The sequence below is a fragment of the Amblyomma mixtum genome, chromosome 3 (genome assembly GCF_055824585.1).
Source record: "Amblyomma mixtum isolate Tamu chromosome 3, ASM5582458v1, whole genome shotgun sequence".
Classification (NCBI taxonomy): Eukaryota; Metazoa; Arthropoda; class Arachnida; order Ixodida; family Ixodidae; genus Amblyomma; species Amblyomma mixtum.
This window is the reverse complement of record NC_143014.1, coordinates 434034539-434060030: the sequence shown is the minus strand read 5'-3', so window position 1 is coordinate 434060030 and position 25492 is coordinate 434034539. Positions and strand designations below refer to the sequence as shown.

Here is a 25492-nt window from a genome sequence, read left to right as displayed (position 1 = left end):
TACATTTGTGTCCCAAAATGAGTCTTCTGATCAAACAGTGGGTGTTGCTACCCCCCTGCATCGAAGCGTCATTGATACAGAGCCAGTGATGCAGCGTCGGGCTGTGTGTATGATCGTCACTTTCGTTTCTCATTGCCTGCTACTTTCTTCACTGCGGACGTCACGGCCCGGTGAAATGAAAACGCAATGAACTGTTACGAAATGTGGTCCCTTGGTTTATTCACGAACAAGACACACATTCCATATCCACGCTAAAGCATGCGCAATATGAAGGAATGAATTGAAACGAATGAAAAAACACTCATCATAATCAAACGCATACTTCGTTTATTTCATGTGATGATGGTACATGCCGGCGGATTAGTCTGATGAGTTCGATCAAATTCAGCACGTCATGCACAGTCCGAAAAAAGGGGAAGAGAAATTTAAAGTAAACTAATTTTAAAAAGGAAGGTGATTAGCAGTCGGAGCAACCGAACCGATGCGCGGCGCGGCCTTCAAACCAGTCTTCTCCAGTCAATAAAGGCCGTTACATCTTGGTGGAGGTGCTGGGTTAATTATCGATTTCTTCCCAACTAGGGTGCAGGCATCCGATCATTCAGCACCTCAGCAAGAATATTAACCCAGTGGTTAGTGCTACCGCTAAACATGAACCGTGTGGCGCAGGTGCCAGACGGAGAAGCTGTGCTACCCCAACGATCCGATCGGCCAGAAGATCAACCCGGTGCGCGTGGGCCTCATCGGACTGTGCATCGAGAACTGCGACGGAGAGATGGTCTACAACTGGGAGGTGTACGGCAGTGACAACCTCACCGAGGTCTACCTCGAGGACGCCAGAGACTACCTAGTCGGTGAGCCACGCACGTCCTCTTGGTTTGGAATTGCGAAAAATCTCGTGTTCGCGGAGTTGACCATGCTGGGTATGAATAAGAGTCCAGTGCTGACACTTAAGAATCAAGGTAATAAGCTGGGATGGGCCGCGTTTGACGAAGGTAAGGCAAGAGATGATACTGTGCTCTTCCCTGTCGTCTTGTGTACAACGCCTCATTGGTTATGTGCTGCTTTTTCGGTGAAGTATTAACGGTGGCTTAAACCAAGAGAAAGAAATGGCCTCGGGCAGGGCATGTAATGCGAAGGCAGGATAACCGCCGGTCCTTAAAGGTAATGGAGTGGATTCCAAGAGAAGGCAAGCGTAGCAGGGGGCGGCAGAAAGTTATAGGTGGGCGGATGAGGTTAAGAAGTTTGCGGGGATACGGGGGCCGCAACTGACGAAGGACAGGGTTAATTGGAGAGACATGGGAGAGGCCTTTACCCTGCAGTGGGCGTGCCTGATAATGATGATAATCTTGCGTTGCACCTTACGGATGTCTCATTGCACGCTCATACCCGTCTGCTCGCCTTCAGGTGCCACCGAGCAGAAGATGGCGCTGTCGGACGACTTCTTCAAGGTGTACTACCCGACGTTCGGCGACTTCGTGGCTCGCCTGACGGTCACCAACCAGTGGGGCGTGAGCGGCGTGTCCGACCTGTTCCTGCACATCAACAAGCCGCCGGAGAACGGCATCTGCACCTTCGAGCCGCAGGAAGGGCGCGCCCTCATGGACAAGTTCAAGGCCGCCTGCTCCGAATGGACCGACCCCGAAGGGCTGGACATCGAATTCTTCGCCTTCTGGGGTGAGCAGCTACATAACCGTCGGTGCAGAACACTTCTTGGCCCCTCATGATGTCTCGAAAAGTTCTTAGTTTGTGGCTAGCAGCTTTTGACAGACGCTTTTTTCTTCTGAAAGAATAAAGCGGCCATAGAAGATGCATGAAGCAAATCACGTCGCCGTAAATATCTTCCAGGAAGCTAACACTGACATTTTTTTTTAGCTGACGATATAACACACAGCCTAACAGGCCCACATATAACACATAGGCTTGGCGCTGAAGGGGAGGAAGAACAGCGACTTCTGGTCGCCCAAGCGGTCGACATGCTCGGCCTGTAAATTATAGTCAAATAAAAGTCTTCTGCTACTACTATAACACATAACCTAATTGCAATCACCAGGATTGCGCACACAATTAAGTATTGAATTATTCACTGCCATATAATTGAAACGTTGGGCGATATGTGGCGCTTCCATAGTACATACACTCAAATAACATAAATCAGCTGCTCCAGTGTCAAAGCAAAAAAAAAGTCACTATAAAGCACATAGGCTCAGCAATTAGTGTTAGCCGTTCAAATCTGTATTAAGTAACTCTCTTCGAGCCACCTTTGCACGTACGTGTGCAGGGAAACGCACTTGCGGGACGTTTGCTTCTTACTACGTCGATATTTGGTGCATCCAACAATCACGGGCAGTTTCTATCGCGGTAATAGCTTCTCTTGTGCCCTGTAAATATTACACGCAATCAAGACTCCCTTAAATCACTGTCAACAGCATCGCATACGCACGCCCTTGTCGCGTAATCAAAATTGAAGGCAATTAGTGTCTGTCTTGCACAACCATGCATCTCTCCTGGAAGTAGCCGACCTCTTATAGTGATGCATTGTACCCACCTCGCAGTTCGCAACATGGCCAACGAGGCTCTCACTTTCCTCACGTACGGCCCGGACAAGGAGGTAACCCTGGTGCTGCCGTACGGCGAGTTCCAGGTCGGCGCCGACATCAAGGACAAGGAAGGAGCCACCACCAGGGTCAACATGACCACCATCTCCGTGAGCAGAAACTTATCCTTTCGAGACGGGCCGGGGGCCTTTGACCGAGCAACATGTGACCAATTTATCCCTGAATTTAAGCCCTTTTAGCTACAGACTGCTCCCGCCATGTTCAAGCATAGCAGTTTTAGTTCAAGATTATCAGAAGTTATCCAAAAGGCTATCAAAAAGGTACTACTAATCAAGGTTATCAAAAAACGCGCCAACAAGTGGCTCCTCTTTCAATTTATTAGCTTTGTGCCAAGGCGATGGAGGTCGTCTTTGAGTTCACTTGCTTCGTGTTTTGGTGATGAGGCACTCCGTGTCTTTATAGGTCACCTTTCGATACTGTCGGCAAAAGAACACTGCTAACTATATAAAAAGCTGCGGGGAATAAATTTTACACTCGGCGTTGGTGCTAGCACAAGCATCGCTCATCCATGTTTCTGAAACAGACCACGCATCCGCAAGAGGGAGGTAGATGTTAATTCTGACGTAATTTGATATCAACGCAGAGATGGACATTATGCATCTGCTGCCGAGACCCACGCTATAAGCATACATTCTCTCTTAAAGGGTGCGTTTGTTAGCGGGTTCCGAAAGCAGCGATGAAGGCTCAAGATGCCTCTCTTCACAAGGCGTCATGCAGCACGCCTGGCTGCTTGCCCCCGGACGAAGAAAGAAGCATAATGGACGCGCAGTTTTTGAGGGAACCACCGACGAAACCTCTGTCAGGGCGGAGAGCTAGACCCACGCGCTAGATACCAGATGGCGCTGTTATCAGATTTCGTCGGCACACGCATTTACTACGAGCTATCACTACGGACGGTTGATGCAGACTTGAGCAGCTAAGAAACCTTCACGCTATTCATCTCACATAAAAATAGCGAAATGGAATACAATGCATAATGGTACTGCGTAAACGAAAAGAAGGCCGCAGGAAGCAAATAGACCACAGCACGATTCTTTGTTTTGTTTGTTTCCTCTCTACGTCCCTCTTTTCTTTTGCGCGGTTCCATTATACTTTCTAGTTCGAACAACCAAGTAACCTGCCTTTCTCTGACGTAGCGAAACGGCTGAGAAATACTTTTTCACGGCATTCTTCCGGAATCTGTTACCATTTCAAGATAGCAGCCCGATGGACTGCAGCCTCATGCTGCCTGAGAGTGCTTATTCCTGAGTAGTGTCCTTGAGAACCGCATTGCGTAACAAACAAGACTGGCTAATCTAACAAACACGTTTTGCAGCTTGAGTTGATGCGTTTAAGCAAGGGGCTTAAATATTATCTGTGACGGTCCCCTGCGTTTCGGTTAATTAGTACATTCCTTGTGTTCCCACCACTATGAAATTCTGCAGCACAAAAGTTTTGACTATTCGCCTGTGTGCGCAAGGACTGTGTACAACAATGAAGAAGTTTATGTATTTCTTACAAACGTTTGGTTCAGGTGTTGAAATTCTTGAAAGCAGTCTCAACGGGTCATGTTGAATTTGTGTTGTGAACCGAACAATGAGGTTGCGTTGAGCGTGTGCGGAAAAGGCCCATTTGTAAAGCAAATACCTAGTTTTTTCATACCGAATTTGTGTTGTGCATATGTAGATTAGATTTGCTGCTTACTGCTTCTTTAGCACGACTCTCTCTCTGCTTCGATGAGTTCGGCATCGAAGCAGAGAGAGAGTCGTGCAAAAGAAGCAGTCAAAGTCGGCAGTCGAAGTGTGTAGTTGTAATGTGTAGTCAAAGTGTGTGATCAAATAATGCACTAGTACAGGACAAACAGTCTCGCAGTCAATGCCAAACAGTGCGCCAGGAAAGGCTTTCGCCTTGCAGCACTTTATAGAGCCAATGTGCCCCCTGAATTTCTTTATTTAAAGTGATAGATTTGTCTGTCAGCCTCTGAGAGACAGAGGCAAGAGTCCACCAGAGCTTATAGCGCTTCATCGAAGGATTCAATTGTTGAAGGCATCGACGTTGTGACATGGTTCCTTCGCAGACCTACCTGCCCACGAAGCAGGAGTTCGAGCGCTACCTGGGCGAGCGTGTGCTGGACAACGCGGACGCCGCCGGGGATCAGGCGCGCATGAACCAGATGTCGCAGGCCATCTCGTCACTCATGAATGTGCGCCTGCCCGACGAGTTCGAGAACGAGATCAACTACTCGGGTGCGTACCTCCCGCCTCGCACGCTGGGCGTCTCGCTATCCCGAGGCACCCCGACGGAGATTCCTGGAGGAATCGGGCTTTCTGCATCGAGACCTATGGGGCAACGCTCATGACGTCTTCAGCATTTACGCCTTGAGTGGCCGTTTCGATCGATTCTTACGAATTGACAAAGCCAGCTTTGCTTGCGTAGCAGAAACTGCATTTATTCGCAACGCTGAAACATTTTAGCCTGGACAGTAAAGTTTATTTGCGCGTGCAATATAAGTGCACTCGGCAAGGAACGAATCGTAAAAGTGCTTTTGCCGACTCCAGGAATCTCTCTATACAGCGATGTGTCAGATTTTCCACTGTATGAGTTTAGTGTCCGTTTATATCAACTCGTTAGGACTCAACTCGTGCGAATCAGATATAGCGGTCGTCTTGCGATACGAGGGCCACTACTCGAGGAGAGGTCGGACGGGATAGACCTGATCATTGAGGTATGTCAGTGCGCACGAGGCACGGGGTGAGTGCACACGAGTGCTCAAGCAAATTCGGCGCAAGGAGGCAGTGCGGAGGACCCGAGTGCTCTGAAAAATTCTGTGCAAGTAAGCTAGTAAATTGTGAAGTGGTCAGAACGCACGAGGGCATAGGCAAATTCGGTACAAGTGCGCCAGAAGGTACAAGGCAAGGCGTGAGTTGATGACTTCTTAAAAATTCAGTGCAGTGCACCGGAAAATTATGAAGCATAGCGGAGAGCACGGCTGCACTGGACATCATCATCATCGCCATCAGCCTGACTACTCTCACTGCAGGGCAAAGGCGTCTCCCATGTCTCTCCAATTAACCATGTCCTTTGCCAGTTGCGGCCACCGTGTCCCCGCGAACTGGATAGCTCAGTGCAAATGCGCCAGGAAATTCGAGGCAGCGCTTGAATGCACGAGTGCTGTGCAAAATTTCGGCGCAAGTACGCTAGGAAAGAACGAGACTGTGCGTGAATGCCCGGGAAAACTCTGTCAAATATGCCAGGAGTCTACGAAGCAGTGCATGAGCGCACGAGTACTCTAAAAAATTAGGCGCAACCACAACAGGAAAGCACAGTCTCAATGTTCCGCCCGCACTCCAACAGACCCCGACGTGCTGGACCGTGAGCTGGAGGAGCAGGCGCTGCTCCGGGCCAAGATGGTTCGCTCCGTGTCCTCCATCATGAACGTGGACACGCTGAACAGCCTGGAGCAGGTGGGCAGTGCCCTGACCGCCATCGCCGGAGACGGGAGCGGAGTCGACAACGAAGGAAAGGTACACATGCTGCTGTTCCCCTCTGTTTCTTACCACGAAGACACGAACACTGTGCCGACGCAGCTTTCGAGTATATCTTGGTGTTCATGCGATATAAAAACGACGCCCGCATTAAATTAGCAGTGGTAATTAGGTCAGGTTTTTCGGACGAAGTGTCATTTCTGTAAATCAGTTTAAACGGACAGTGAGGGCAATTCTATACAGGTAACTGGTTTATGGGGTTTAACGTCCCAAAGCGACTAAGGCTATGACGAACGCCGTAGTGGAGGGCTCTGGACATTTCGACCACCTGGGGTTCTTTACCTTGCACTGACATCGCACAGTACACGGGCCTCTAGATTTTCTCCTCCAAAGAAATTCAACCGCCGCGGCCGGGGTCGAACCCGCGTCTTTCGAGTCAGCAGCCGAGCACCATAAACACTGAGCCACCGCGGCGGTGCCAATTCTATCTAATTTTCGTTCTCAGTCAAAAATCAATTTTATGCCCCTTTCTGGCTGTTTGTTCGACAGCGAAAGACGAATATATTTCTGACAAAATTCTCTTTGAAAACCAAACTTTTTGTTTCCTCGCCACTCAAGTCAAATTTGTGACAAGACCTAAAGGGACTCCGTGATCACCGCTTGGAAGTAAATGGCAGTGTAGCTTACCCTGCGGGATCTGGTCTCTAAAAGCTGCTTTGCCTTTTCAAGCTTTCAAGTTATTTGCGTGATGGTGATACGTGTTTTTCATTCTTTTTTTGCCTTCCATGAAAGCTCCGTTATCGCTGAGACTATAACGTTTTTGTCGTTAGAATGCAGTAACCTACCAACGCAGCCTAACCTCAATTTGTCCTTATTATCGGTCTGACGAGAAGAGTAAACAAGACGCCATCTACACCCCCATAAAAGAAGCAAAGCAACATAAGGTCATGCTTACAGGTGGATGAATTGTCTCCTCACAGACAAAGGGCTACTTACAGGTACAGCTGCAGGGAACTTTTCTGCAGTGCAGTTGAACTGCAAGGCGGAGTCTTTTGACCAGCGCTGTGCCAAACACTCTGTGCTGCGCAGGAGGTGATCATCAAACTGCTGCAGAAGACCGTGTCCCTGGCCTCCAACCTGAAGGTGGAGGCACCCCAGCAACTGCTCGACTTCTGCATGTACGCTGTCGGCACCATGGGAGGCATCGTATCGGTATGTCCTTTAAACGAATGAAATATGGCGCAGATAACTCGTCTCGTTTGGTCAAGAGTTTCAGGCTCTTGGTGACAGTTTAATGAAACGACCGGTTCGAAGCCGACGAACAGAGAAGTGGGACTAAGGACAGGCCAGCAGTGAAGAGGAGTGGTTCAGGGAACGAACGAGAGATCAGGGAGAAGAAATGTGATTGGGCTGGGCATGCTACGCGAATGAATGGTAACCGATGGTCCCTCGGGGTAATGGAAAGCGTAGCAGGGGGTGGCAAAATGCCAGGATGGAGCATTATATTAGGAAGTGTGCGGGGATAAGATGTCTGCCGCTGGTACAGGACAGGGTTAGTCGGAGAGACGGTACAAGGCGTTCTGAGGCGGTGCAAGCGAGAGGAGAGCTGCACTAATATGAAAAGGGAGACGGAATGGGAAGCGCCCACCTCTCGCCGAAGGAAATGGCGCTTGAAAATGTTATTTCGAATCTGCAAGAAGTCAGGAATTAGCAAAGATATTTTTTTTAAACAACTGAACTGTATATCTAAAATAACTGACCATGACTTCAAAATACGAGAACACCTTTTGACAGCCGTCGCCGTAGCTCAGAGGTAGAGCACCGGACGCGTAATTCGGACGTCGTGGGTTCGGATCCCACCGGCGGCATGTGGTTGTTTTTTCTTCTGCTTTTCTAATCAATTAGCTTTAAGCGATAACATATTCAGTAATATTCTAAATTGATCAACACCACAAAATAAATAAATAAAAATTGAAAAATCCCCTGTGCCCCTTGGTTTCTGTGGCTGTTGGCTTCTTTCATGTTATGCTAATTCATTTTTTGCAATAACCATAACAGAGTGGAACCGATTGTCTTGTAGCCAGGTGGGCTGTTCTAATGAAGATCATTTTAAGCCGTAATCCCCCTGCTTACACACCGTTAGGCAAAGCGGGGTACCTCTGATTAAAGACTGAGGAATGGGAGAGGCATTTGGCCTGCAGTGGGCGTAGTCAGTCTGATGATAATGAACAGGTCTGTCGGTATGAAAGCATTCCGCAGTATAGCCGAAGCAAAAAATAAATGTCACCATAGTACTGCGATATATTACAAGTTAAATGTTTTAGTCAGAAAGAAAATATTATGTAGAAAACCAGCGAAAAAGACGCATTCACAAGGAGGAGAAGTACACAGGACAACGCTGGACAATCCAGCGTTGTCCTGTGTACTTCTCCTCCTTGTGAATGCGTCTTTTTCGCTGGTTTTCTACATACCATGCACCAACTGGCCCAACAAGCTACGCTTCTTCAAAAGAAAATATTGTAACATAGTTTGACAGGAGTCGCGAACTATTAGTCCTCAAAATACGCAAGGAATAATTATTCTTTAAGCAGTAGGCATAAGTCTGCGCCCACCGGTCAATTCGCATGAACCTGTTCTGTTTTTTTTTTTTTTCAGCGCATGACACAGCAACTCATCTCTGGCGTGGTGATGCCCACGGACAGAGCGAAGGCCGTCAACATCGAGTACGACACGGAAATTGCCTTGGAAGGGGAGCCCGAGAAAGGTGCGCCATCCACGTCTTCTTTCTCAGCTGCTTCTATAGGAGCTGATCGGGAGGCGCCAGGACTGCCACTGACCAGCTTTGCGGTTGATACGACGCCAACCAACGCTAAAACGGAACACAGCGAGATGAACGACACGGTGCTAAGGACTGGGTGTACGTGCCGTGCGCCACTTCATATGCGCGAAAAGGTACACGAATGTCAAAGGAAACGGTCGAAGATAGAATGGGTTTTTAAAAAATTTGCCTTTCAGACATTATTCTAAACTTGAATTATGCCGTTTTCAAGTTTATTTCCAATTTGTTTGGCTGGCTCAAACCTCGTGTGGCGAAGGCCTCGGCTTTCATGGTGAATAAGGGACCAGTGCGGACCCCGAAACGTCAATTCATTTCCTACGTTCTTAATTTCGCGACAGTCCATTTTAGAGCGCAGCTTTTTATTCCTCGTCGTCGTCAGCGTTGTCGGCGTAGTCGTCGCCGTTGGCGTAAATAGTTGTCCAAGCAGCACCGGAGTTTGCTACCAGCGTAATACGCCACCTGCCAGCGCCGGCGTTGTCGGCGTAACACGCTACCTGACGGGTGGCGTGTTACGGTGTGCGACAGGTGCAGTGCTGCGGCATGTGACAGGTGGTGTGTTGCGGTGAGGGGCAGGTGTAGTGCTGCGGCATGTGACAGGTGGTGTGTTACGGTGAGTGACAGGTGTAGTGCTGTGGCAGGTGGTATGGTGCGGTGAGTGGCAGGTGTAGCGCTGCGGCATGTGAAAGGTTGTGTGTTACGGTGAGTGACAGGTGTAGTGCTGTGGCAGGTGGTGTGGTGCGGTGAGTGGCAGGTGTAGTGCTGCGGCATGTGGCAGGTTGTGTGTTACGGTGAGTGACAGGTGTAGTGCTGCGGCATGTGGCAGGTGGTGTGTTACGGTGAGTGACAGGTGTAGTGCTGCGGCATGTGAAAGGTGGTTTTTTACGGTGAGTGACAGTTGTTATGCTGCGGCATGTGACAGGTGGCGTGTTGGCAGGTAGTAGCAGAGCGAAACGCCACCTGCCACGGTGAGGGTGGAGGAATGGACAACCGGAAGGTGGTTGCCATGGGAAGACTGCAGAGGCTTGCAAATAGCATAACACGCCACCTGGCTGCGGTGGCAAGTAGCATGGGAAGAGCGACTATCGTAATCGTGTGTCAACTTTTCATCGCTCTTCAGCTAGGCCTATCTACTGCCGTCGATTAGATCCGTTGCTTTCAAACCACGTGGGTGAAGCAGTTAATCCGTCTGGACGGCGTCTGGCTTTTCAGAAAACCTCTTCGACGGAACGGTCCCCATGGACGTCGCCTTGGCGAGAGCGGTCGTCCTCAAGGAGAAAATGCAGGTAAGAACTCCTTTTCCGGGCGCCACGCAAAGATTTCGCGGAATACTCAAACCGGGGCTATTATGAACACCCTAAACCGCGCGCACGGGACATGAGTGAGATAGTGTGTTTGTGTGGATGATGCAGGCCGAACGCCAGATCAGCACCATGGTGGAGCTGACCATCGATCTTGTGCTGGCCATCCTGCGGAACATCGTGGTGGGCGAGAAGCCGCTCGAGTTCCGCGCCCCCAGCGGGCTCGGCCTCACCATATCCATGTGAGTATGCATCTCTGCAACCTCCACCGACACTGGGCCCCGCAGGTGCATAGGCGTGTCTGATACAGGTCTAGGGACTGTGCAGAGCTTTTTCTCCCCTCGGCCACTGGCGGGGCACCTTCTTGCGTATCATCGCTTCTGACTTTTGGCGGACCGACGCCGATCGAGGAGGTCATTTAGTTCAACTCTCCTTCGCCGCGGGAGTTTGTAAGAGATGTACGATTTGCTGGTCGCAAAGAACGAAATAAGCAACTGTTGCCTTAATGACTCGTTGTTCTAAAGAGTGAGGGAGAGAGAGAAACGGTGTACCGGCACGAAGGGTATTGAATGAATGTTAATAGTTAAGAAAATCAGTTATCTCCGCTGCACAATACTCGTCCTGCACAGCTAGGCCTACTTCGCGAGTGAGAACAATCTTATATATAAGTAAAATGGTGAAGATGCACAAGGTTTTCTTGTAAGGTAGTAAAGCGCATTGGCCAGACAAAAACCGAGGCGGTCAATGCGCTCTTCAACACCTTCTGAAATCATAAACCATCCAGCCCGTATACGTACAAGTTCCCTTGAAGGTCTTCTCCAATCAATGCCACAGGTTCAGCGGCGGAGCGCTGAGTGGCCGGGCCATTCAGCACGGCGACGCCGTGTACGTGTTCCCCGGGATCTGCGATGTGCTCGCCAGCCGGCCCACGTGCGCCGGCAACGAGACTCTGGGCGTCATGGTACGCGGCATCTGTATTTATAGCAACGCCATATGAAGGTGCATGGTTTGCGGTCTTGACACAGTCGAAGCAGCGTTTTTAAACAGCGTCTCGGGAACGACGTCGGCGATGGCATGTTAACCCTGCGATGACGAGGCATTCAAAAGGTCTCGTAAAAGTTAGGAATTCCTTGCATTTCTCCAGCGGCGACGGGAGGTTCGGAGGTGAACTTTGTTTTTTGCCGAAGGGCGACGAAATTTGGCAGCCTTTCTAAGACTTGCACTAAATGATCAAATATAAATTTCCACTCATATATCTTAAGTCTTTATGACATTGTGAATATTTATGTGCTTCACTCCTATATCAAACTTGCAGACAGTCTGATGTGACAAGAAAAGATAACAGGAGCCTGCAGCCGCTTTTAAATTTTAGCCAAAGAAATGGTTCTCATCTGACCTCTCTCATCTCTCAGCAGACTTCCTGTTATTTATCTCTTAGCAGACCTCCTGAATCCTTGGCACTTTTACCTTGCTTTGCTAAAAATGCTAAAAGGCAATATCTGTAAGTATGTTAGAACTGTAGGTAGCTGCGGGAGCAGAAATTAAAATTACTTCATTTTTACACTCTTTATCAATGGTGATGCGCCCGGTATTACAGGGTTAAAAACCTACTCGGGTGCGATGTAGATGGTCACACTTTCAGGAGAGGTTTTGGTCTATCGGTATACTGTAGTCAGATACAACTCAAGGACGAAACGGCTTTTCCCCATCAAAGCACCCCCTTCCAGCCAGTGGCGTCGGCCAATTCTCATGACCCTGCTAATGTGACAATGCAGGGATCGGGGTTACAATGCATGGAGAGGACTATCCCCGACCATGAAGGGAGGAGGTTGTCCCCTTTCATCTGCCACTCCCTGCATTGTCACGCTAGCAGGTTCAAGAAAATCGGCTGAGGCAGTTGGCTGGAAGGGGATCCTCTGACGATTAAAAGCACCTGCATTCTTGAGTTGTGTGCGACTATTGGGGATTCCCAGCTGACGAAAGGGTGATGACGAAAGCTGTGCACAAAGCCTGAACAGTTTGAACTCTCCATGGCCGATAGTCACGTCCCCTGTGCGATTACAAAGCCCGTGCTCTTCGGAACATAATTTTGTGGAAAGGTCTTGGCTTGCCTCAGGCTCCCTTGTGTGCTTGACTAAACTGGTGTTAATGAGCCCTGCCCGAACCACACAGGCGGTGTCGTGGCCCTCAATCCTGCAGTCCTTCGGCGGCAGTGTGGACGTGCTCTCCGAAGACACACAGACGCTGCAGCTCGTCGTGCTTGACGAGAACCTGTACCGCGTTGACGTCAGCAACACCACCGACTACTTCGAGATCATCGTGCCTCGCAAGGGAGCCAAGGAGAACGGAACCGTAAGTGCACTAGCCGCGAAAAGCGCTCTCGATAGGAGCTCTGGTGAGCACAGTGGCTTTTTTACATCTTGAGAACGCATACGGCGCAGTATTTCTTCCCATACAACATTTCTGTTGCAACTAGGCTAGCTGCAGGCTTCTTCGTCGTTAAAGCAGCCAACCGTTGCGCATGCGTAAGGGCGTAGATGTGCACTGCGTGAGGACGTGTCTCTGCTCAAAAGCTGGACAGCAAGTGTAGCGCAGTTTCAAGCTTCGCATCAATTTTCTGCAGAGAGTCACATTTACCGAAACACACATTGTACATAAAGGAGGAGAAAGAGGGGGGAGGGAATTCCAAACAAATGAATAGTAGTCATTGCTGGTGCATGTTCTCAGTCATGAAAACGCGTTACATAGTAATAAGGGAGTAATTATACTCATTGCCATCCACCAAAGCGCAGTCATACGGCTACAAAGGAAAGCTTAACAGCTTCTACAGTCAGTAAAGGAAAAATTCGTCCTGGTGCAGGGTTCTAACCCGGGAATACCGCATCGCCGGAGCAGTCGTTCTACCAAATGATGATGATGATGATGAATTGTTATGGCGCAAAAGCATCTGTGGCCAAAGAGCGCCATGGCACATGGTTTTTTCGTATTCCTCAAGGTGGGGTCAGTGACCCATTACCCAAGCATTTCACCCTAACGAAGCCGAGCACCACGCAGGATAAGTTTGTACCACTTGCATTAGCGATGGGTACCTGGCGGCGCTGGAGATCGAACCCCGGACCTCCCGCATGCGAGGCGGATGCTCAAACGACTAAACAATTAAACAAGTTGGGCTAGTTGTTGCTGGTACACTGGCTACGATATGTTAGCTAAAGCTAATAAAACAGCGGACAGAGAAACACCGCTACCAACTGAGCTAGCCGGGACGGCTATAGCATATGGTAGGGCGAGAGCGAATTGATCAATAAATGGAAGTGGGAACAGAGTTGGTTCCGACCAACACCAAAGCCAGTGGAAGCGTCGTATGATCTGCAATCCGGGCTGCAAGCTTTACCTTAGTACGATCAACCACAAGGTCACGAACTACAAATATCAAATGAGATCTTACCTTCCTGTTTGGGGGTGATGTACATAGTCTGCGATATCATGCAGAGGGCTATATCCAATAGGTGTTCTGTGCACAGCGCAATTTGAGTGATTTCTTCTGAAAGGAAACGTCTGACGTGTTACGCAGGGCCTGCCGGAGCCGACAGTGTTCTCGCCCCAGGTGAAGTGGAACGAGGAGATGGTTTACCACCAGTTCGTGGTGCCCAAGCCGGACTCGGCCGTGAACATCGAGATCACGCCGCTCGACCCGAACGCCCAGTTCCTCGTCTACATCCGCCACAGGGTCAAGCCGCAGCTCAACGCGTACGACCTCATGGTCAACCTGTCCACCATACGCGCCACCAACGGTCAGCACACAACAGACTCTCTCTCTCTTTACTGACAGCCGCGAAACCTGACCTCGACGCACGGGGTCTTTCCGACATTGATCTCACATTTTCCGAGACCGTTCCGAGTGAATGACACCGAAATACACACTAGGGAGTCCTTAATACTAGTTGAGAGTCCTTTGAGGTTGCTGTAGACTGCGTACGTATTCATATGCGTTCGCCGACATCATCATCAGCTTGACTACGCTCACTGCAGGGCAAAGACCTCTCCCATGTATCTCCAATTAACCATGTCATTTGCCAGCTGCGGCCACCGTATTCCCGCAAACTTCCTAACATCATCCGCCCGCCTAACTTTCTGCCGCCCACTGCTACACTTGCCTTCTCTTAGAATCCAATCCGTTACCCTTAAGGACCAGCGGTTACCTCTACAGGCGGAACTGAAACAGGGAGCTTTGGCTTAACTGCATCCCAGAGCCGCTTAGTCACACCGGGATAAAGCGCAACTCGAGGCGGCCGCATGATCTGTACGAACTGTACGGGACCCTGTAAATACAGCAAGACAGGAAAACGGAAGCACGGCTTAGAACACGAAATGAGATGCCCTTGCTGCCGCCTCTCACTGCAGGGGTGGTAGGCACGGCAAGCTTTCCTGCTTGGCCCTCCTCTCATAAAACTGGGAAATAAATTACATAAAGTAAGACCTTTCTAAGACCAGGCAACTAAAGCAGAATTTAAGGAAAAGGAACTGATCATAAAATTAATATTGAAAATGAGTGGCGGCTGTAGTCTCAGCCCCGCGCCGAGTGACTTACTGCACCGCCCATGACACAGGCACGTACGACATATTCCTGGACAACGCACTGGTCGGCAACCGAACGGGCTTCTTCTACCTGGGCCTGGTTCAGCCCAACGGCAGCGTTCCCGAGTTCAGCATGGACGACCCGGTCAACCTGACCCTGTCTGACGTCAGCCGGGAGTTCAGCACAAACTACTCGGTGCGCATCTACACCTCCGGCTGCTACTTCTTCAACTCCAAGAGCAAGACGTGGTCGGCCGAAGGCTGCTTCGTAAGCACTGCAGAATTGATCACTTCTGCTCGTTAGGAGATCCGCGCGTTATTGCAGCGTGTGCTACCAAATGATATCGAAGCCTCATCTGGTTCGTTCACACCAAAAACGCGCCAGCAATGGAACCACCTGCTTGCAGCATTAGTCATCGTGACTACACTCGACAACAGCTTTTCTTGGCAATGAAAAAAAGGCTACAGGGGTAGATTGTCTGTAACTGCGTCATTCCCGTAGTTCGGCCGCAGGACGGCCGACTGGTGCTTTGCTCGATGCGCGGCTACTTAGTTCCGTGGAAGATGTAGCTGGCACCATCTAGGGGTGCTTCCGGCAACCGGACGTGCCCCAAGCAACTATCTGCAAAAAAAAAAAAGCTTTTTCCGCGACTCTTTAATGTTTAAAGCATGCTTGAAGTGTACCTTGAATAAAGAGCACCACCAATATGCTATGTTTGAAGACGAAACTACCATACCAGTCCCGTTCCGTAGGAAGTGAGAGTGTGGTCCGACTCTGTACCTTAAACTTCATTGCCAAAAAAGTTGTCGGGGACCTGTCCAATCCATATGTTTACCCTGTATTCATAATTTCTCACTTTTAGTTTAACGTTGATTTTACTTTATTTATTTTTATTTGTAAACCTGCACTTTATTCAATTAGTCTTTACGTGTTTTTATTGTATGCATTCTACTTTAAATATTTTACTGAATTTGCGTTTCTGCCATTCATTCTCATGTATTTCATCTTTTAATTCAATATTTGTTCAATTTAGCCCCCCTTTCCATAATTCCTCGTGCATTAAGGTCCAGTAAATCAATAAAACCCTCCACTAAAGAGCGTAAGACAATTAGAGTAATGCGCTATGGTCTACGTTGGATTTGTTAATACTTCTTCACTTACTGCGCTACATCTTTATATTCACTGCCACTTTGCACGAGCTCATTATGTCTCTGCGATGGCGACGACGCAGGTGGCCAATGCCAACTACGCGCTGACCAAGTGCAAGTGCAATCACCTGACTTCGTTCGGGAGCGGCTTCTTCGTGATGCCCAACACAATCGACTTCTCGTACGTGTTCGCCAACGCGGGCTTCGCCGACAACGTCACCATCTACATGACGGTGGTGGTCACGATGCTCGTCTACGTGCTGCTCCTCATCTGGGCCCGCTACGAGGACAAGAAGGACGTCGAGAAGGTGGGCACACCGATCTCAGGAATGACAGACAGTTTGTGCTTAGAGTGCAGTTGCTGCAGGACGATTCATTCATTCATTCATTCGTTCATTCATTCATTCGTTCATTCATTCATTCATTCATTCATTCATTCATTCATTCATTCGTTCATTCATTCATTCATTTATTCGTTCATTCATTCATTAATACCTCAAATGCCCCTGTTGGGGAACTATATGAGAGGTGGGTTGTCACAGCATGTCGATTATTTTTTCAATTAACGCCTTCAAGCGAGCTGCATTAGTGTGGTGAACTGCGTCGGCGGGGAGGCGATTCCAGTCCTTGGCTGTCCGGGGAAAGAAAGCGCGAAGATGCGCAGTAGTATATGTGGATGGTAGGTAAATATCTTTGATGACCTGAGGGTCCTGACCTGACCTATCCGTAGACAAAACTATGAAGTAAAACTCCCAGTCCCAACGGCCACCTCACTTTTCAGCATTACAGCGTCTCTCGAGGACATGGGTTAAATAAATAATAAAACTAACAGAAGTAGTTGACACTGAAGGAACCGCGGCGCAAAGACGACTCGGACAAGACATGGTAACGATGGTGTCTGTGCTCCTAGTATGTCTTGTCCCGTGTCTTCCTTCCACTTTCAGTGTTCCTTCAACGTCAGCCATGAACCAATAGGCCCAGCGGTTCTCTTTACTGAAATAGTTCACTCAGCGGCGACATCTGTCTTGTTCGTTCCGACTGTGGAACATTTCTCATACGCAGCTCGCTCGAATTGGCGCTTAAGATGCAACATTCTCTCTTTTTCGTTTCATTGAAAGCTTGGAGCATTGCCTCTGCAAGACAACGACGTCAAGGACAAGTACATCTATGAAATCATCGTCTTCACGGGTGACAAGAAAGGAGCGGCCACGGATTCAAATGTAAGCAACAGCATTTCCAACAAAACTTTACCTATGACCCCCAACAGTCTTGAGTTCACAAAAAAGAACCAACTTCCTTGCCACGTCCTCCCTCAGGTATTCTTCATCCTCTCCGGTGACGATGATGAAACAGAGGTACGCACCTTCGGCGACCAGAAGCGCAAGATATTCCGCAAAGGTGCCGTCGACACGTTCGTCATGACGGTGCCTCGGTAAGCTCTCCTTCAAAAGTGAAACCTATCGCTGTTGGCTGCGTTTTATTTTCGCCTGAACCATCATTGCCGTTGTCGGTCATCAAGGATGGTGGGGCTTTACTGCCGCACCTCCCACCCCGGCTATTGCTGAGTTAATCGCTTTGGAGTTGATCCGCGAATACCCCCCCACCCCAACCAGAAAAAAAAAGAAAAAAAGAAGAAAAATAGTTAAAGGGGGGAGGGGGTATATCTGTTAGCAAAAATTTATGCTTTGACAACCAAACTAGCGGGCGTATTACGTGAGTAAATCCGCAGTTACTTTTCTTGGCTTCGTTATACGCTTTCGGCACACCCGCCCCTTCGAAAAAATTTTATGCAGCCTATATACTGTCCATAGACATCTGTCTATAAGTTTATAGATTCTCTGTAGATAAATCTGAGAGAACAGTCAATAAAAATAGGCAATAAAAATGCTATTGACAGTATATAGACAATCTATAGAATTATGGACATACACTTTTAGTAGAATTTTGTCGATATACAGTATATAGACTATGAATAGACAAAAGAAAATATCTATAGGAATGCAATAGAGTCTATAAGAAGTCTGTAGACTGTCTATAGATCATTTTTATAAGTGGCTGCTCCCCGAATGGTCAGCTTGGGCTAAAAGAGCTAATAATCAATGCTTTTTCTTGGGTCATCCAAGTTTTACCGGCGTGAATCAGTGCTGTGTGTGCTTTTGGCTGACGAGCACAGCAGAGAATCGACGCTGCCTCACCCTATATGTCATGGTACATCATACATTGCTCGTACGTTGTAATGGTGGCCATATAGTATATGGTGATGGCGGATGCAGGTCGCTGGGACGACTCAACTACATGCGCATCTGGCACGACAACGCCGGGAAGGGCTCGATGCGCTCCTGGCACCTGCGCTTCATATCGGTGCGCGACGTGCAGACCAACGCCCGGTACGACTTCATCGCCAACCGCTGGTTCGCCGTCGAAAAGGAGGACGGCCTCGTACGTATATACTCTGCTCACACATCGCAGCTTCTGCGATAGGAGGTGCCCCCCCCGCTTGGCATATCGGAACCCACATATCTGACCAAGTGGCATTTAATACAGAGAGAAGGCAGGAACATGGGATGGAGAACAGAAAACAAAGTGAACAAGTTTAAATGGGGAACCTATGTCCGACAATGATAACTCCTGTTGTCGAAAAGTTGGCTAGAGGACTGAGCCTTTAAAGGCAACGTCGGTCACAGTTACAGGGTATTTACTGACACCTAATGTCTCTCTTCAAGCAACACAACGTCCTAAGAAAAATTTCTGGTCTACCAATGCTTAACGACGTGCTAACTCTGGAGGAACCTCCTCTGTTATGAGGGCCCGCGAGCCACGGTATCGCCCGACGAATAACCCACTACTAACAGCAGACACAGCCCCTTTTATTGCAGGCTAAGAAAACAGTGCTGAAGTGTATACAATGGGCCATTGCAGCAGCACGACGCCTCAAACAAAATTCACCGCGCATTCTAACGCAACAATGTGCTGGAGTCCAAGCCTGTCAACATTAGAATGGTGGAAATGCCGCGACTTTTCTAACACTACGATATCCTGAACAAGGCACGGTACAATAGACAAAGCTGCTATATGCGCGGCTACACCAAAACGAACGAGCTACAACGCACAAAGTCTATGCGCCAGATTTCCCGACAAAACGGAACAATGCTAAAATGCTCACAGAAATCAGCAAGACGCTACCCTATAGCTCAACGCAGTGCTGTAGTGAGGGGGCTGCGGTCTTCGCAGTCAGCGTACCTCTTTACCTCCCTGGCTCGTGCAGACGGACCGACTGCTTCCGGTTGCCGGCAAGGACGAGGCGACCGAGTTCAACCACCTGTTCCAGCTCAAGTCCCAGAAGAACCTGGCCGACGGCCACCTCTGGTTCAGCGTGTTCATGCGGCCGCCCAAGAGCCGCTTCACGCGCGTCCAGCGGGTCTCGTGCTGCGTGGCGCTGCTATACCTCTCCATGCTTGTGAACGCCATGTGGTACGGCCGCGTGCCCTCCAAGCCGTCCGCGTCAGCCGTCAACGTGGGGCCCTTCTCGCTCAGTCCCGAACAGGTATTCTACTGCACCCTCGATACAGTTGGCCGCAACAGTCTGGCCCCGTGAGACGAGTATAGTCACTCACCGTTGTGTATATATACAGCATTTGAAATGGAATGGTTGACCACACACGAAAAAAGAAACCACGAGAGGTCGCTGCTTTGCAGCTTGCGACAGCGCACTTACTTGGTCAAGTCAGGCATGATCAGGTCAGCGTAACTGATATCATAGAGGCTAGGCATCATTGAGTTGGAGCACTGCACAACACTGATGTAGTGTTCAGACTCAGCATGAATTGTGTGCACTGTCCTCTCAGCACAAGGCAGCGAAGTGATAGGGTATCACGTGTTGTCCGATTGCATCGTTGGCATCTGCTTTTAGCTGATACTGGAAAGCATGCATTATTCTATGTCGCCTATGTCGCTAATTTGCATAAGCTCAGTAAAGTGCTGGCTGCACTCCACAAACCTTCGATGCGTGATCCCCCAACGCCTCTAACGCCTTCTCCCCACCAACCAGGGCTCGCAAACGCCCCGCGTGATGCTAGCTCTCAGCGTCTGGCGCAGTGGCCGACAATAGCTGCAGCGCTGTTTTCGTCGCCTTCCCTTCAGGTGGGCGTCGGCGTGCTGGCCAACCTGATCGTGTTCCCTCCGACGTTCCTGATGATCACGCTCTTCCGGAGGTCCCGCCTGCGACGCAAGAGACCCAACCGCATCACCGAAGCGCTGCGCCAAAAGAGAGGTGCGCCTACTCACCTAGCTGTGCACTTGTATCTACAGAGACAGGGAGACTGTCATTAGAGCTCTCCTGCAGTTGCATGCGTCATGAGATGCCATGGAGAGGTGCTAAGCATACACCTTTCCAGTAGCAAAGAGGTGGAGGTGCCGAAGGGCGCCGCAGTTAATGTAGCACATGCCAGATGAGGCGCAGTGACTGACTTAAGGCTGGGTTCTCAAATAAACAAAAAATGAAGTATTAAAAGTAAGACTAAATGCAATGTTCATGCAAGCAAGCATGGAAAAAGTTAAATGTTAGTGACTTGACAAACTGTAATAGAAACCTCGTAAAGACGTAGAAAAACTTCGTTGAGTCAATTATGCGCCATCGATATATAGAGGTAGTTGAGGGAGAGGGACCTACCGCTTATTGGTCAGTTAGAAATGCGTGGAAGGAAGAATGGATGACCAGATTCCGGTCAGGCTGGCTGGAAAGTATATCGTATGTTGGAGCAGAGCAGATCTTGATGAGCAGAGCCGTAGTCTTGGGTCGTAAAATGACTTACCAACTCGCCCAAGCATTTGTTTTAAAGATTAATCTTGGTGCCACCCATTGGAACAAAGAGAGAAAGGGGGTTGTATTACACCCCAGTAGACAGAGCAGAAATCTGCGCTAGTTGGTTGTGATTCTTATCAAACGTAAGAGTAGCGCTTAATAAGACGTGGACGTAGAAAAAGAAACGTTAGCGCTCGTCCTGTTTCTTTTGTCAACGTCTTATGCGCTAGTCTTACGTTTAATATGAACCCCAGGAGGGTACGTTGCGGTAACTGAAGCAGTGCAGGAATGGGGCCAGTAATACAGATAATGAGCAGAGTGTTTATAGACGACAGACAGCGTGCTTGACGACGTAATGTTTTTGTTTTGTTTTTTTGTGGGGCTAAGGGCAGACGGGTAAAACCACTGCGAACAGCAAAAGCATTGTTCCGGCCTCGCGCAGACTCCCTGGTTGTAAGCCGCGCATCGTCGGCCGCCACGGCCAAGCCGATGACCCGCGGCCCCAAGTCCGAGTCCACGATGCAGCTGACCGAGTTCCGGGAGACGGAGCTGAACGACGTGTTCGAGGAGCGTCCCGCTGCGCACCAGAGGCGCCAGGGTCGCCGGGGCCGTGCGCGCCGCAAGGGCAAGTTCATGTTCCCCTGGTGGTGTCGCTACGTGGCCTGGTTCCTCTGCCTGGCCTCCATCTTCGTGTCGGTGTTCTTCATCTGGGCCTACGGCGTCCAGTTCGGCGACGAGAAGACGCGCAAGTGGATCACCTCCCTCCTCGTCTCCTTCTTCATGTCCGTCCTCATCACGCAGCCCATCAAGGTGAGTGTTGTGGTTGTTGTTGACCTCTGTAGCCATGACATGTGTGTTTTCTTCGCCTTCACCTTTCCTCACCTCGTCTCCGGCCGCGTGCGACAAGACCTGCCCGTAGGCACTCATATCTTCTAGGTGCCGATGGCCCTCTTGCCGTATACCCCTATCCTCTCACTTCGCCACCCGGCTCGAAGCCCAACTCCTTAATAGACGCCTCTACCCTCTCCCTCATCCCTCCCTCTCCCCTGAAGACTCCTGCCTTCTACAGCGTCTTCAGACAAACACCTATCCCAACCTACCCCACCTACATCGCCTACACCCAACACTTTACGAAGACAAATGTCCATGGTACATGCGGCGATACCCCAAGCCTAACAGATATCACATTGTCATGTCCCCATAAGCCCCACCATTTAAAGCCGCGTAATGCGGCCCAGGGAACTGCGGGAAGTGAAGCTGACCGGCACACGCCTGAGCAACCAGGCAGCGCTCCTTGTCATCGCCAGAAAGTCGAAAGGAGCCTTCGGAATCTTGGTCTGAAGGCCCACTCACAAGCACTCCAGTTACCATCTTCTTCAATAAACGTTTACTCGATCAATAAGTGGTCCACTATTTCGACTTGGACTGAGAAGAGGCCAGTAAGGAGAAGTTATGAATGGAAAAGACATCCGTGTGGCGTTACATAGCGGTATCGTTAACAAAACAGTAATCGTGAGAAGGACACTTGGAAAACAGAAACCAAAATATTTGTGATTTCTTGTACTGCGCTAGCCCGGGTACAAGAACTGGCATGGCCTCTAAAAAAGTCCTCGTGACAATTATCGTTATGTGTGGCGTATTTTTATCCTAAAATGCATCGCCTATCCAGGCACGCAATCAAGGAATGACGACGTTTCATAAGAAAAAGTAAGGTCCTCCAACGTCGGAGCCTTTCCTTCGTTGCATTTAAATGCACCATTTTCTTTCTATGTTTAAAAGGCCCTGACCATCTCCTTCGCACACTGCATCGAAACACATAAACAGGTTGGAGTGTATTGAACGAAAAACTTGTTCAAGAAGAAAAGAAAGTGGACCGCCATTCCTTTCGCATGACGAGTGTCATGTGTGGTTAAAATTAGCGATAAAGAATTTATTTCAAACGCCCAGTCTGGTGCTCTAGCGAAGTGTCTACCCCTGTTAGATAAAGGAGTGGGGGCTTCCACACCCCCCCCCCCTCCCCCCACCTCGCTGGGTACAAAAAGTTGTCTTGGGCTAGGAGCGGCAATAAGACAGTTTGGAGTATTCTTGGTGAAGCTAGTTAGCTATTCCAAGAAGTTTAAGTTGCAAGTTTTGAGGAAGGTATAGTGTAAAGTTTGATGATAGCGCCCTCATATGCACACACTCCTACGTTGTGTGTGTACTGAATGGATAAGGGTAGACATCTTTCCTGCAGTCATGTTATCTGAGAGTTGCGCACATTTCTGTCTGGCTCAAATAAGTTGCAACGGCGTTCCTTCTCAGGCCTCCTTATAGTGAAACCCACACACAAACACTTACCAAAGTGTCGTTTGCGCTAAGCGATTCACATGCGACTCAGAGATTAGTTCGCATTGTCCTCAAAGAAGAGTCTTTCGATTGGACTCTTCGTACGCTCCTAACTGAGAAACGCTCAGCAAGCGTCCTTATCTGCGCACGTCCCCCCAGGTGTTCCTGCTGGCCATCATCTTCTCGAGTCTCTTCAAGTCTCCCGACAAGGATGACGACGAGGCGGACGAAGACGAAGAAGACCCCGAGCTCCTCGAACACGAGGAGTGGCTACAAAACGGTGAGACGCGCACCTCCTGCGTTGCAAAATGGCGACGTAGCTCCACGCGTGGTCGACGAGATTGCATGGTTCTTCCGCGAGTTCTCTGCGCGCTGGCGCCAACTACCGCGGTGTGCAAGTGGTCGCACAATTAGCGCACTGGAAATTCAGCATTTTTTGCAACGTCTTTAATGTTGTTGTTGCTGTTGTTTTCTAGTGTTTTGCCGTGTAGATGTGCGCATACTGTTAATTCATTACCGCTGGCAACGGGCGCACTCCTGCGTAAAGGTTTTTTTTTGTGCGTTACCTGTCTCCCCCACAAAAAAAAGTAATTCCAGGGCCGTGTTTTCTAGCGATTTCGTTTGTGATCAGTTCTTCTGTTTCCTCCTTGCCACTGGTCAGTCCCGCCTTCGATACCGCAACCAGCGAATAGCATCACTTGCTTAGCCCTCAGTCTTGACGTCACACGTCTGAGCCAATAGAAACCAGGGCAATAGAAACAATCGAGAAAAGGATCGTCACAAAGCGCGGCCCGTGCTTTTTACGCGTTCAGCTTTTCTTTTTTGACAAGAATTCGCGATTGCCCGATTCTCGGCGAACCTTCCATAGTGGGATTGACTCCTGTCACTTCTGAGGACAAAATTGCGAGGACACTTCGACAACTAAAGTGTTCAGAGGCGAATGCCGAGGACACTATGCCGCGACGACTTCCGGTGGATGTGCCGTCACACCGTTCCCGTGGCTATATCGATACCCAAATTATAAATCTTTCGGGGATGTTAGGGGTTAATTACGCCTAATTACACATTTTCCCATCTAATTTCGCACAAATCTGACGTTTTCCCCACCATTCTGTGACAATTTTCACTATGACGTGACGACTTCCGGTAGATGTGACGTCACACCGTTCCCGTGGCTATATCGATGTCCGCGCTATTTCGACGCAGTTTCGACATTTTTGCCCATAATTAATTAACTAATTACTCTACAGTTCATTGATTACTTTAAGTTCATTTTTTCCTCCTCTATCTGGAGCAACCATTGGGTTTCTTTTATCTATTTTAGTTCCTCCCGAGTTAAACGCGTGTGACACGCTTTGTTAACGGACGGACAATAGTATGAGCCATTAAAGGGTTTCGCCTTAATACAAACTACTACGTAACAATGGCTGCCTTCCTTTCGCCACGACAACTCAAACCGAAACCTAGCAGTTAAAATGAAGCTGTCAGTGTCAGACAAGTGTCTAAGTGTTACGAATACTGCTGTGTCTCCCCTACCCTATCTGCTGCAGACGCCCCTAACCACCGGCGGCGACGTCTGTACAAGCCGCAGAACACCCGGGAGCTGGACCGGGTCCGAGAGGAGCGCCTGCGGGAGCTCAAGATGGCGGCCATCTTGCGTGAGATCGGCAGCTACCTGTTCTTCCTCTGGATCCTCACCGTACTCTCGTACGGAAACAGGGACCCCAGCGCCTACTACCTCCAGCAGAGCCTCAGGCACGAGTTCATCGACAACGGAAAGTTCATGGAGGTGGGTTTAGAGTAAACACAAGAGGATTTCCGCACGCTTGTTTCCTCACGTCGCCTCTCAAACACAGTACACTATAAGCACGAATAGGCCTGTATGGGAGTAAAAAGGGAGAGAAGAGTCCTCTAGCACACTCCCTTTTAAATATGGGAATTCTATAGAAGACACTTTACTCCCTTTTCATTCCTTTCTGTTTAGAGTGTACGGCCTCGCCTTTTACGGAATCTCAGTTGACTGTTAAGCGCGGATTTGTGTCATCATCTTTTACAAGCAAGAAGGGAGGTCGCTGCACAACTGGTGGCGTGGCAGCAGTTGTGCGATTGATTTTGAGCGATAAATATCTGAATCAAGGCTTTCGTGATGTCACGACACCGGGAATGGGCCGCTGCATCAGCACGCCTGCACGGGTGCACAAAAATAACCAATGATGAGATGTGGGTGGTGGTACATGCGAGGACAGGAAACGGAAGAAACATCACAAGCGCTACGCCACAACTTTATATTTATTTTATTTATATATTTATTTTATATTTATTTATTCAAAGTCATTCTTCAGCGCGATGAAACGGCATGTGTAGCTTTGGTCGTGAAACAGAGCTTTCAATATAAAAAAGGAAGAGTATCATGTATTATACACACA

At 49.2% G+C, this 25492-nt stretch overlaps 1 protein-coding gene across 1 annotated transcript in view; it reads left to right on the top strand.

Annotated features, from left to right (window-relative positions):
- The window catches only part of LOC149358170 (polycystin-1-like), an 80594-nt gene that overhangs the window by 42505 nt on the left and 12597 nt on the right, over window positions 1-25492 (top strand). The window contains exons 19-40 of the mRNA XM_089585090.1: window positions 667-851; window positions 1405-1674; window positions 2553-2704; window positions 4672-4840; window positions 5949-6118; window positions 7169-7291; window positions 8735-8843; window positions 10128-10201; window positions 10328-10458; window positions 11051-11177; window positions 12389-12568; window positions 13788-14007; window positions 14824-15059; window positions 16024-16248; window positions 17059-17160; window positions 17257-17372; window positions 18214-18379; window positions 19206-19484; window positions 20081-20210; window positions 21184-21551; window positions 23226-23346; window positions 24617-24855. Coding sequence (XP_089441216.1) covers window positions 667-851; window positions 1405-1674; window positions 2553-2704; window positions 4672-4840; window positions 5949-6118; window positions 7169-7291; window positions 8735-8843; window positions 10128-10201; window positions 10328-10458; window positions 11051-11177; window positions 12389-12568; window positions 13788-14007; window positions 14824-15059; window positions 16024-16248; window positions 17059-17160; window positions 17257-17372; window positions 18214-18379; window positions 19206-19484; window positions 20081-20210; window positions 21184-21551; window positions 23226-23346; window positions 24617-24855 — 3892 coding nt within the window. The remainder of the gene's footprint in view (window positions 1-666; window positions 852-1404; window positions 1675-2552; window positions 2705-4671; window positions 4841-5948; window positions 6119-7168; window positions 7292-8734; window positions 8844-10127; window positions 10202-10327; window positions 10459-11050; window positions 11178-12388; window positions 12569-13787; window positions 14008-14823; window positions 15060-16023; window positions 16249-17058; window positions 17161-17256; window positions 17373-18213; window positions 18380-19205; window positions 19485-20080; window positions 20211-21183; window positions 21552-23225; window positions 23347-24616; window positions 24856-25492) is intronic.